Source organism: Myotis brandtii, unplaced genomic scaffold (genome assembly GCF_000412655.1).
Source record: "Myotis brandtii unplaced genomic scaffold, ASM41265v1 scaffold476, whole genome shotgun sequence".
Lineage (NCBI taxonomy): Eukaryota > Metazoa > Chordata > Mammalia > Chiroptera > Vespertilionidae > Myotis > Myotis brandtii.
The window spans coordinates 242,252-254,942 of record NW_005368188.1 but is presented as its reverse complement, the minus strand read 5'-3'; the positions used below and the strand labels follow the sequence as shown (position 1 = coordinate 254,942).

Sequence of the window (12,691 nt, the reverse complement as noted above, 5' to 3'; positions counted from 1 at the left end):
GTCATTTCCCAGTAGGGGACACAGTTGCATTAGAAACAGCACCAGTTGCAGCATTGCTCGGCTGGGCCTGTATTCCTTCTCTATTTTCAAGACATATATATTTTTAAAGTCAGATATATGAATATTATGTCTCTAAACTCTAAAACATTAAGAGTTGAAGAAAGAGAATTCTCGAAGGACTGTTCTTTTATCCACTATCTTCAGGGATATCTCATTGTACTTGACATTCTCGGAGGCTGGTATCAAAGTCCCAAAGTACGAAATGCGTCTCGTAAGTCATCAACCTCATATAGGGGCTGTAGAGAAAGAGAGAAATGAACTGAGCGGATGACTTTGTGACATTTTGGAAGAAACTGAGTTGGGAGGGAGGAGGAAGAGGAGCCAGGAAGAGGAGAGGAAGGACTTTTGCCTGGAGGGAAATAAATGCTGAGGAGAGTCTAACAGAACAAAGACACGTGAGTGAGGAAAGAGAAGGGAAGGGCGAGGCATCTTAGCAGAGGGCTCTGAATTGTAAAACAGAAGAGCAGACTCAATGGTAGGAGAAATGACAACAATAATTAAAAAAACACACAGAGAATATAAGGTTTTCATAAGAAGAAAAATAAGGAGAGAGTGATAAATGTACAAACGCCCACATGAAGTGTACATACACACACATGAAAATGTAAGAAACAGAAGCAAAGAAAATGGCTCCAGGAAAAGATGACTGAGAAAGAAAGAAAACGAGAAACGCAGGAGCCCCTTACCAGAAGGATGCGTCGAAGCTGCCTGGACAGACGCACTGAGTTTTCATGCAGCCCTTCCCAGGCTCTGAAAGTTCTTTCGCGATTTTCCACAAAAGTATTCCAGCAATAAAAGTAATCTGTAAAAGGAAGGGGGAGGGGGGCCAATATACTCAGATCCCAAATCAAAAGGAAATCAAGAAATCCCCAGCCTCCTTTTAATTCTCATCCTTGTGTCCAAGCCATCCATTCTTTCCCTCCAATTCTAGCTGATAATTTTGGGCTCCTAAAGTGAACTAGAATCCTGGTACAATTTTCCGTCCCTCGAGTTTCCCCCTCACTCATCTGAGTCTGAATTGCCATCCTGGATTACAGCTGCTGCCCTGAGCCGGGCAGAAGGGTCCCCCTCCTACCTTTGAAGGTCATGATGGCGATTTGGGCCCCGGCGCGGTGCAGCCTCCGCAGGCCCTCGGGCTCGGCCTTGTAATCCTCGCAGAAGTAGAGGCGTGCGGTGAAGATCCGAAGACTGAGGTTGGGGTTCCCCCTCAGGAAGTCAGCCACGTGCCGGGCACAGTCGTAGCAGGGACTCCAAGAGGTGAACCAGGTGACGCGATAGCACCGGCCAGGGTCCAGGTCCCAGTCGGAGATGTAGCGCAGGAAGAGCAATTCCACGTGGCAACCCGACTGGGGAGAGAGCGGAGGACTCGGCTCATGTTTACTGAGCTGACAGCTTTGCAGGCATTAACTCACCTCCCTCCCAGGGTGATCTTTTTTGGAGCGTCTACAGTTTTGTCCTTAGGTCACAGAGAGGTTACACAACTGCCCGAAAAAGCACAGGGGTGAGCTTGGCCCTGCAGAGAGGGGGAAAGGCTGTGGGTTTTCTGTCGCGTGGGGAGGACCAAATGAGTTGAGTTTGAATGGAGTAGCAACCCACCATCTCAGTAGAGATTTAATTCGTGTTTGTGAAGTTCGTGTTGTGCCTTTGAGGAGGAGGAAAATGGCTTGTAAGTGTCTAGTGATGTTACAAACACACACATGAAGTGTACACACACACACACATGAAATACACAGGACAACTTGGTGGGAAATATATGAGCTGAACAGCTGGAAAAGGTAAGATGGATTATGGTGAGGCAGACAGTGAGTGTTGCAAGAGCAAATTAAATAATGTGTTTGCTCGTTGTATGAGCCCTGTGATTGTAATAATATCCGCAATAGTGAGACATAGCAAGTCCACTTAGTATTGCAGAGAAGTCGTAAGTCCCAGAGTCTGAAGACCTTGGTTCTATTACCCCTCATGTGAGTAAGACAAGTTACCCAATTCTTGGATCTTCTAATCTTATCAGTAAAATAGGCTGGGCTGGTGAGAAAAGATTAACCAACAAACTTGTATGCACATATGCATAAGCCACGGACACAGACAATAGCCTGGTGAAGGGCTGGGGCAGGTGTGTGCAGGATAGAAGGGGTTAAAGGGGGGAAAAATGGGGACATATGTAATGCTTTCAATAATAAAGATTAAAATAAAATTGTTTAAAATAAAGTAAGTAAATTGTAATTTTAAAAAGTAAATAAAATAGGCCGGGCTGGTGTTATAAGGATTACAGGAGAGAGAAGTAAAGGATTGGTATCAACAAAGCCTTCTATAGTTAGTCACATCTCCAAATAGAAGAGATTAGAATGTAAAACAATTGTGATGAGATAATTTACATAATCAAGGGAGGAAAGAGAATTAAATAGTAAAGTAAGTGCTAATCAGTGCCATTCCACCCATGGGTTCTTCTCTGGGACTCCAACAAGACCAGCTGTTACGAGGGAGGAAGTATTCATTGGTAGAAGATTATGTGAACCTATCGGGATTGGGGTGAAGAAGTTTCCTTGGAAATGTAATTCTCAAATGTTCTAGATGCTGAGAGATTGATTTAATCAACCAGTTGAGGCTTCCCTGTTTCTGGGGTGTGCCATGCTCAACGTCCTCACTGGCCTATGCTCCGTGTGAGCAGGAGAGAATAGAAATCATTTGGAAAACAGAATTGGTCCTCAATCATTTTTCGTAAAATTTTCTCCCTTAATTTTAAAAAATTTGAGACACCATTTGTTTTTCACATTTAAAATTTAGCTTGAATGAGCTGATAATATCCCCCCAGATCAAAAGGCTCTTATCTTTGATTTCTTCCTTAATCTCAAAGGCAATTTGGATGCTGGGGTTAGGGGAGGAACGTTTGGGGGCAGTTATTCTTGGCATTGAAAGACGGTGTGGCATTAATGTGCCGGACATGATGAAGAGATCATGAAATGACATCTTTGGGGGCATAACTATTATGGTTACAGGGACATGTAAAAAAGAAAACAAAAAAAGATTTGAGGAATCTAGTGGGGACAAATGCAAAACAGACTAAAAGTAGTACCGTCAGCAGGTTAGGTGGCTCTAAAAGTGCTCACACTAATTAAAAGTGTTAGCTTTTAATTGTCTGGGAAGCAAATGTTAATTGATACCTTGTTTCGAAGGTGACCAAAGTCCAATGAAAAGGAGGTGGCACTGTCTCGCCTCTTCACCACATAGCACAAGTAGGTCTCATGGCGACCCTTTGCCCAGCGGACGTTTTTGAAGTGGTAAAGGAACTTCCTCTGCTTCATCAGGAGGCTGTGGGAGAGAGGAGGGAAGAGAATGCAGGAGTACAGCTCATTCTCTGGTCACTTAAGGCTTTCCTTCAGCTGTTTTAAGATCCGCAATTACTTGGACCAAAGCAGAGAAGATGCTCTTGTTTCATTTACTGGAAGCCTGAGACCTACTGAGCTTGGAATCCATCATAAACTCCTCATGCTTGTATGTAAGGCCCGTTGAGAGAGAGCAAGAACTGCAAAGCCATTCGAGCTCACAGGACCATCCCCTCCCACTGCTGTCTTCTAGATGCTGATAACTTGGAATGACAGACTTGTTCCTCAGTCCCATAATTATATTTTCAAGTTTCCTTTGCAATCTTAACCTAAAATTCAAACTCAAGATGGTCAAAACAGTATTCCTAACCAGCCCTCTTCCTGCATGTCCCGCCTCTCCTCTGACTTCCCCATCTCACTGGGATCATCTTTGCTTCTTCACTCCTCATATTTAATGATCTAAATATATTGATTCAAACCTTCAGATATTTCTTAAGTTTGTACCTGCTCTATTCTCTGTTCTCTACATCAGTCTAACCCCTCATCTTCTTTCACTTGATCTGTTACCCTGGCCTCTCTGCCTCCAAGTCCCTCCACAGGAACATTTTCCAGGCTGTACCAGAGTGATCTCACCAAAGCCCAGGTGTGGCCATGTCATTCCCATGCTGAAACACCCCGAACCACAGATTCTGTTTGGCACACAGGATAAACTCCACACTCTTTAATGTTATAGGCCAGTTTTTACACTGGACATTAATCTACATTTCTGGCCTTTCCTAGTATTTTCCCCCTTCCCCCGCCACGTTAGGCCCCCTTGTGCAGCAGGACCCTGGTCACTAATCTCCTTTCCTCTTTATTTCTAGACATCTTGCTGATGGCACTTCCTCTGACTAAGAGCTTCCATACCCTTTTCTATTGGGCAAAACCTACATGTCCTTCAAAGCCACAGTTTCAACTGTTCTAGTAAGATCTTTCTTACTACCACTATCCCAAGATTACTAGGCAAAAATCAAATGATAACAAGAAACCCTTCTGCAGTTCCCCATTGTTCCCCACCTTGTTGCTATCAAAGCATTCCTCCTTTGTTATCAATTGCTTGCTGATATCTGTCTCTCCAATTAGATTCTGTTTTTTTTTTAAATAGTTTTTATTGATTTCAGAGAGAGGAAAGGAGAGAGATAGAAACATGAATGATGAGAGAGAATCATTGATCCACTGCTTATTGTATGCCCCCTACTGGTTATTGAGCCCTAAACCTAGGCATGTGCCTTGACCGGGAATCGAACCTGGAACTCCTGGTTCATGGGTCAATGCTCAACCACCGAGATAACCAGCCAGGCTAGACTCTGTTTTGAAAGTGTCACTTTATGATATAGTTAAAAGTATAAGAGCAATATTTGATGGTTGTCACCTTGAATACTACAAAAAAGTAGAAAGTTATAAAATGTAAAATATTAAAGAATTTTACAATGTGGAATATCAGTGTCTAATGACAATTACTGTTAAAATTATGTTTCTCCTTCTGGTCTTTTGCACGATTACATATACATGATTTTGATGAGACTGATTTCATGTGTAATTTTGTATTCTGCTGCTTTTTTAACTTGGCAATGTGATCTAAATATTATGCTGTGTTCACACACAGGGACCAGTTCTTTTTTCTGTTACCTAGTTCCTAGGACAGTGTCTTGCATATCATAAGCACTATATTGAATTGAATATGTAGAAATACTCTCTGCTAACTCAAAATTCTTTGCAGTTATGAACATAACACGCGCAATACAGTGTGGTTGATCCCAAAGTACTAATAGTGTCTGGTTTTTGTCCTAATCTTTTTCAGAAATGTATTTATCCAATTTGTGAAAATAATGCTGCCACCTAATGGCATTAAGCAGAAGTGCAAAGAATTTGTAAAAATAAACACCCAGCCAGGGATTTGAATACCGTTTGCTGGCAAGAGAATTGAAACTTTTTTTTCCTTTTTTTTTTTTACATTGAAGTATAATTTACATATTTCACCCATTTAAAATGTACAGTTCTATGAATACTGGTAGATGTAAATACCCCAAGCTGCTACCACAACCAAGATCCAGAACATTGCTAGGGTACCCCTCCCCCAAAGTTTCCTCATTCTCTTTTTCCCATCGGTTCTTCCCTTCTCCCACAGGCAACCGATAATCCGATTTCTGTAACTATACATTACTTTCCATTTCCCAGAATTTCATATGATGCGTACATTGTCCCTTCCTTTGTGTCTGATTTCTTTCATTTGGCTTAATGACTTTGAGATTAATTCATGATGTTGCATGTATCAGTGGTTTGCTCCTTTCCAGCGCACAGTGGTATTCCATCACAGGGAGATAGCCCATTTTGTTGGTTCATTCACCTGTTGATGGGCCTGTGGATTGTTTCTACATTGGGGCTATTGTGCATAAAGCTTCTGCAAACATTCATATACCAGTCTTTGTGTGGACATGTGTTGAGAATATTTACTTTAATAAAGTAGTACATGTGGTAGACCCTGAATTTAAAAGTTAAGTACTCAATTGTCAATCTTATTAAGTTAATAAACAAAGACAAGAGCTTTTTATAGCTGTCACAATTTAAATGTCTTCATTCATACACATGGAGCTTATTGGAATACTCTTTAAATCCCGCAGCAGAGAACTAGATTTATCGCCAATATACACATTATGTATGGCAAACAATAGAAAAATCAGGCAGTTATATTATTTTAGATTTAAAAATGCATATTTGGCAGGGATCTGAAATGGATGGTAACAAAGATCTGATAATAATTGGATTTATTTAAAATGAAAGTGATTTATTATGATAATCATTACTATTACTGTTGTTACATACTTATCATATAATAACCCATAGCATATATAAGTTGAATACATAATAAGTGCTTAATAAATACTGAAGAGAAAGAAAAAGAATCCTCTCTTTGAGGCCCAATCAGTTTTAAATAGATAAAGCATCATCTCATACTAATAAGTTCCTTTTACATTTAACCTACCCTTCTGGGCTGCGTGGAGGAGAAAGGCTACAGTGGGGCAGGAGGAGGGGTATGGTAACTATATCATGCACCGAAGGCAGTGTGGCAGGGACCCGTTACCATGCGGACAAAGTGTTCTGAAAGTTATAGAAAATACATGACAGAGGTATGGGAATTCAGATGGACTTTCACTTCCCACTCCACAGGAAAATGCAATAGCTCTTTATTGTTTCTGTCAGAAGTGACCTATCACAATGAAGTGAATTGCATGATCATGACCTATTTAACTTTCTTGATCCATCACTTCCCTTCAGCTGTAGCTAGGAGCCTGTTTCCAGCACCTTGTCTCTTGGTTTCTTTTCTGGGCACAAAGGACTTTGCAGAGGCAGTTTTTTAGGCCTCCAGATTGACAGCTGTTTGAACAGCTGTGCTCCCTCAGGCAGAACACTAGCTGCATCCCCAGCCGTGCAAACCTGGAGGCAGACGGGTTAAAAATAATCATGACAAAGCCCTCCTCTCCTGCCCTGTACCGTCACTAATGGGCTCTGCAGATATTATTTTCCTGGATGATAATTACATATTTCCCTTTTCCTCCTGTTGAATTGATTTTTTTCTCCCTTTTAATTTGTCTTTCTTTGAATTTCTACTACTGATTTTACCACTGTTTTGCATTTCATTATACACAAGTATCTCTACTAAGTCCTTTACCTCTGACCTGTACCTTAGATCAGTTTTCAAAATTTCACTGAAACTGAGCAGACATTCATTCAACAATTTTGCTCTCAAGAAAATTTTCTGCCCAGGCTGGTTCCCTCAATGGTTAGCATGCCAGGGCACATACCTCAGTTGCAGGTTCCTCAGCCCCAGTAGGGGTGCATGCAAGAAGCAACTAATGTGTCTCTTTCACATCAATGTTTCTCTCTCTCTCTGTCTCTCCTCCCCTCCTCTCTCCCTTCCACTCTCTCTGGAAATCAATGAAGAAAATATCCTTGGATGAGAGTTAAAAAAAAGAAAGAAAGAAAATTTTCTGAAGAACACTTACTCTGCCGTTAAAAATCTTAATTGTGTTGTGTACATTCTTTGTAATAGAGGTAAATTGAGATAAAGTATATAGATTAGGTATCATCCTCGTAACATTTGTAATAATCATAAAAGTGGGAACAGACTAAGTTCTGTGATAGTAACTTAACTGACATAAACTGGATGCGAAGACATTGTGAAAAATCTTACAGAATACACATAGAAGAAGTAAGTTCAGCCACATCTAAAGAGATTGAAAGACTAGGTAGTAAAAATGCCATTAACTGCCTAACAATTGGACATACAACATTAAATAATTTACTTGACTGAATTTTCCTCCTTATTATATACACACTCATAGTGACTTTTAAGTAATTAATTTTGAATATTGGCATTTAAAAAATAATTTCCTCACTAGGTAACTAAGTTATTCAGTAGAATCTCCCTAGGAAAGTTTATCTTCAAGCGATTTTTATAGTTGAATACTTATAAAATTACTACAATTGCCACTACTGTTTTAGCGTAGTATTGCTATTTTCTTTTCATGATTTGAGTCTATAACCATTTACTATGTTGACATAATTACCACAAACTAGTTATAACTGCAGTAAAATCTCAGAACAAGTCAACACATGGTCATAAAAGTTCTTTTGAATATGGAAGAGAGAGAGAGAGATCTGAACAGAAGATGAGACAGGACCAGAGAAATAAATCTGCATGTTGACCAGGCAGGTCTTGTAAAGCAGATAGTGATAGGAAAAGGATAGGTACCAATCTCATTACTCAGATTTGCTCTGGAAGAAAAGCCAATGAAGCTACCCAAAAGGCACTGTCCTTTTACCTGTCCATAGTGGATTCCAGAGTGACTTTCTTGGCTCCCCAAATGTCTTAGGCCGAGGAAAGCTTGCCTCAAGCACGGTTGCTTCACTGACTGACAATGCATTGGCCCTACACATTCAAATTTGAGCTTACCATTTTGGGCTCCTCCCTCCACAGCATCACCACCAGGTACCCCAAAGGCCTTCCTCCTGTTTGGGTCCAGTGAAGATGGGTGGGGCTGACGTAGGCAGAGTCACATGGGTAAAATGATTGAGGGCCATTCTGCTTAATGTGTTGGTTTCTTTTGGTCTGCCTCTCTAAAAACCCAGTCCATGCTCCACGGGTAACAGATCAGGAGACAGTAGCAGTAGACACTTAGTAAATTATAATTATGGTACTGAATAATATCTTTAATTTAGAAAGCATAATACTAGTAATGTTCATTTAAATAGCATCTTGTGTTCTGTGAGCTGAAATCATCTATTTCCTCATTTAGTTACACAATGTCTCTGAATCAATAGAGAAGTCCACTAATAGTTCTGGTTTGTGACTAAGTAAGCTCACTCAGTTATGTAGGACTTAGGACATAGAAATTTTTGCCTCCCAAACCACTAATCTCTGATGCTCTAAACCAACTGAGGTACCCAGCCAGGGCTGGCAGTCTTGCTTGATTGCTCTATTCCTTTTAAATCCTATGCCCAATCTATTAGCAAATCTTGTTAACAACTCTGCTTACAAAGTGGGCCACTTTTCACCATCTCTAGGCCCAAGCAACCTGAATTACTGCATTTAGCCTCCCAACTGGTCTTCCTTCTCCCATCCTTCTTCAGTTACTATCTATTTTCAACAGAGCAATCAGAGTAAACCTTTCAAAACATTGGCTGCATATATCAGGCAAACTCAATAAATGGCTTATGCAAGATCTAACTTTTCTCTCACAAAAAATTTAGAAATTGGTCAAGCAAGTAATTAAATCTAAATCTAATAGAAACATGGACTTTAAGCTCTTTGTTTTATCAAAAGAGCATCTGGCCCTGCTGGTGTGGCTCAGTGGATTGAGCATCGTCCCAGGCACCAAGAGGTCATTGGTTCAATTCCCAGTCAGGGCACATGCCTGGGTTGTGCGCTTGATCCCCAGTAGGGGGCATGCAGGAGGCAGCAGAACAATATTTCTCTCTCATTGATGTTTCCATCTCTCCCTCTCCCTTCTTCTCTATCTAAAAATCAATTAAAAAAACATTAAAAGTATCTTTTGGCCACATCTTTAGCTGGAATGTTTTCTTCAACTTTCAGTTCAATGATGAATCTCATGAACCTCAAAAGGAAATAAAATGGTGCATATTGGGAAGCATAAGACCAGGCAGTATGGGAGAGACTATTAGAAAGGTGGCTATTGAGTTAATTTCTCCAAATTGGTTTCTGAAGCAGAATTATCTGTGGATATTTATTTATCCCATTTTATAAAGTAGATTTTATAAGGTGTTGGAAAAATCTAATAAACACACACAAAATATTCAATATACATTCTTGTATAATACCTTCTTTTTTGAAAATCTTACCTTTTAGTGCATAGACTACATAAAGAAGATCCCAACATATATGTTTTAGATATTTAGTGTTTGAAAATGAAGGTTCTGGAAAGCAAAAAGTTCTGTTGTGTTTATTTTGATGTTATACCCCATTGGGGGCAATTCAGAAAGTGCTTTTATAAGTGATTAATAAACACCATCTTTGAAAACTGAAATTCATTCATTTACTATTTATTGATGACCTATTATGAGAAAGTGTAAGGCTAAGCTTTGAAGGGGAACAATGCTGCACATTATAGTTCTTCAAGGAATTTATAATTTTGTTAAAAGTTTTAAAAATAGACAATATCACCCTAACCGGTTTGGCTCAGTGGATAGAGCATCAGCCCACAGACTGAAGTTTTGTGGGTTTGATTCTGGTCAAGGGCACCTACTTCAGTTGCTGGCTTGAACTCTACCCCCGGACAGGGTGCATGCAGGAGGCAACCAATTGATGTGTCCTTCTCACATCGATGATGTTTCTCTCCATCTCTCCCTCTCCCTTCTATTCTCTCTAAAATTCAATGGAAAATATCCTCAGGTGAGGAATAACAACAACAAAAATAGACAATACTTAAATGACAATATAAAAGAATTAAATGTTAATAAAAGACAAATCTGAAAATCATAAAATCATAGCATCTCAAAGTTGAAGGAACCTTAGCGTTTATTTAGCTAGCCCTGTTCTTCTTTAAATAGGATATACATGTCTGGAGACGGACATATGCCTGGCAACATATCTGGGAGTTAGTCAAAACCAGGGTAAACGTCTCATGCTATCCTAAAACATAAATTGTCCAAAGATTAGGAGAAAACAGTATTTTTTATTATAAAAAATATTTGGCTCAGTGGTTGAGTGTCAACCTATGAACCAAGAGGTCACAGTTTGATTCCTGGTCAGGGTACACGCCCGGGTTGTGGGCTTAATCCCCTATAGGGGGCGTGCAGGAGGCAGCTGATCGATGAGTCTCTCATCACTGATGTTTCTATCTCTCCCTCTCCCTTCCTCTCTGAAATCAATACAAATATATTTAAAAAAGAAAAAACTTGTCCAACATAAGAAAGTAACTTTTATTTCTCCAAAAGTTGTATTCCCTTGTTCACTTTTCTTCTTTTAAAGGAAGAAGTACATCTTTTATAATTATAATAACATTTTGCATTCCTGGGTATTTGAAATAAACAATTTTATAGGGTTTCACTCGGCTATTTTTAAAAGTTACTTTTCTCACTAACTACCCTCTCCCCTTACCAATTTCTCTTGAAAAACCCCAGGACAACCTAGTTAGTTTATTTTTAGCAAAAGCCACCTGACTTGGAAATTGTGCCTCTGGTGGCTGAGGTAAGCCTTGGACATCTGGACTTCACCACTGCTAACTTTCACCACGAGAAACACAAGGTGAGGTTTCACTATGGCCAGTTTGTGAGTCCAGAAGGGCCCCCTGGGACTCCTCCAGGGTGTACATTCCTGTGTCTGAAAGCCAAGATGCTCAGACATTGACTCCCCAGCCCACTATTTTTGGACACCAGGTAGATTGTTCAATATGATACTTTGTTGTTTTTGAAAGAGTCCCAAAAAAGAGTCTGCGTGGGTGAAAGTCTGATTTTTGGAGTGCTTCAACTTCTGCTTTTCCTGATTTTTGTTTTTCTCAGTTTACTGCCAGCCACATTACTGGGGTATGAAGAAGTGGAGGGACAGGCCTTTAATCATATACAGGAATTACTCACTCAACTTCTGCTATGCAGCTGCCTAGGACTTATTGAGGTTAAGAGAGCAACTAAGCAAGCATTCATCAAAAGCTTAGCATGGGCAAAGGGCTAAAAAAAGAGAGTTATTTTTGATGAGAAAATTAACTAAAGAGGTTTCATTTATCATGCACATACAAGATGTAGTAGAGGGTAGTGGGAAAAGTTCGGTTTTGTAACCAAGCACATTAACCCTTGAGTTTTATCTCGACCACAGTGTCTTTGACTGTGTTGCCTAATAGCGTAGGTTTTATTTTTACCATGTGTAAAATGTGAACAAATAAATATAATTACAGCTAACCTTTTTTCTAAAAAAAATATATTTCATTGATTTTCCACAGAGAAGAAGGGAGAGGGATAGAGCGTTAGAAACATCGATGAGAGAGAAACATCGATCAGCTGCCTCCTGCAGCCCACCACTGATGACGTGCCCACAGCCAAGGTACATGCCCTTGACCGGAATCGAACCTGGGACCCTTCAGTCCACAGGCCGACGCTCCATCCACTGAGTCAAACCAGTTAGGGCACAGCTAACCTTTACTATGCCAGGTTCTGTGCTAAGCATATTGAGTATTATTATCTCTTTTAAGTCCAACAGGTAGGGATTATTATCCTAATTTTCAGGCACTGAGGCTCAGAGTTGAGACAATTATCTTGCAGGATTGTTAAAAGTAATGCAAACAAGTGACTCAAAATGTTTACTAGTGCATGGAAGGTATTCCATAAAAAACAACTGTTTTCACAAAGTGTGCTATATAATAAAAGGCTAACATGAAAATTGTCCCCCAGATCAGGAGTTCGACCAGGAGTTCGACCAGGGGGCGGGGAAAGCCAGCCAACCACCTGTGGCCCATCCCCACTGCCGGCCCAGCCTGATTGGCCCGATCGGGGCAGGCTGGCCGGACCCCACCAGCTCTCTTATAATAACTCTTATATTTAGAAGACCAGACATTAAAACATAAATTATGATCACCAACAAGTTATCTGTTCCCATGGTTCAAAGTTTTCTGATTAGTAAACTGTGAGTGAGTAGTTTTCAGGTTCTCACACTATATTTCTGTCTAAATAGTCCCTAACAGTCATTGGAATCAGATAACCCCCTGCTGTAGGATGTCCTGGCATCATATTGGCAAATTCTTCCTCCTAGGTTCTCTTGATAA

The 12,691-nt window shown here is 40.2% G+C and overlaps 1 protein-coding gene across 1 annotated transcript; it reads right to left on the bottom strand.

Annotated features, from left to right (window-relative positions):
• Positions 1-242: 242 nt before the first annotated feature.
• AICDA (activation-induced cytidine deaminase) lies at positions 243-8,250 on the bottom strand. The gene is made up of 5 exons (XM_005875980.1): positions 8,243-8,250; positions 3,219-3,366; positions 1,136-1,406; positions 747-862; positions 243-296 (listed from the first exon to the last, which is right to left on the bottom strand). The coding sequence occupies exons 1-5, from the start codon at positions 8,248-8,250 to the stop codon at positions 243-245; spliced, it is 597 nt and encodes a 198-aa protein (XP_005876042.1).
• Between the last annotated feature and the right edge of the window lie 4,441 nt (positions 8,251-12,691).

What these genes read in the sequence shown, in the direction of transcription:
- AICDA (XM_005875980.1), bottom strand. An exon ending in CGCCATCATGACCTTCAAAG is followed by an intron (nt 863 to 1,135) that starts GTAGGAGGGGGA and finishes TTCCTTTTACAG; the next exon opens with ATTACTTTTATTGCTGGAAT. An exon ending in AGCTTCGACGCATCCTTCTG is followed by an intron (nt 297 to 746) that starts GTAAGGGGCTCC and finishes CTTTCTCTACAG; the next exon opens with CCCCTATATGAGGTTGATGA.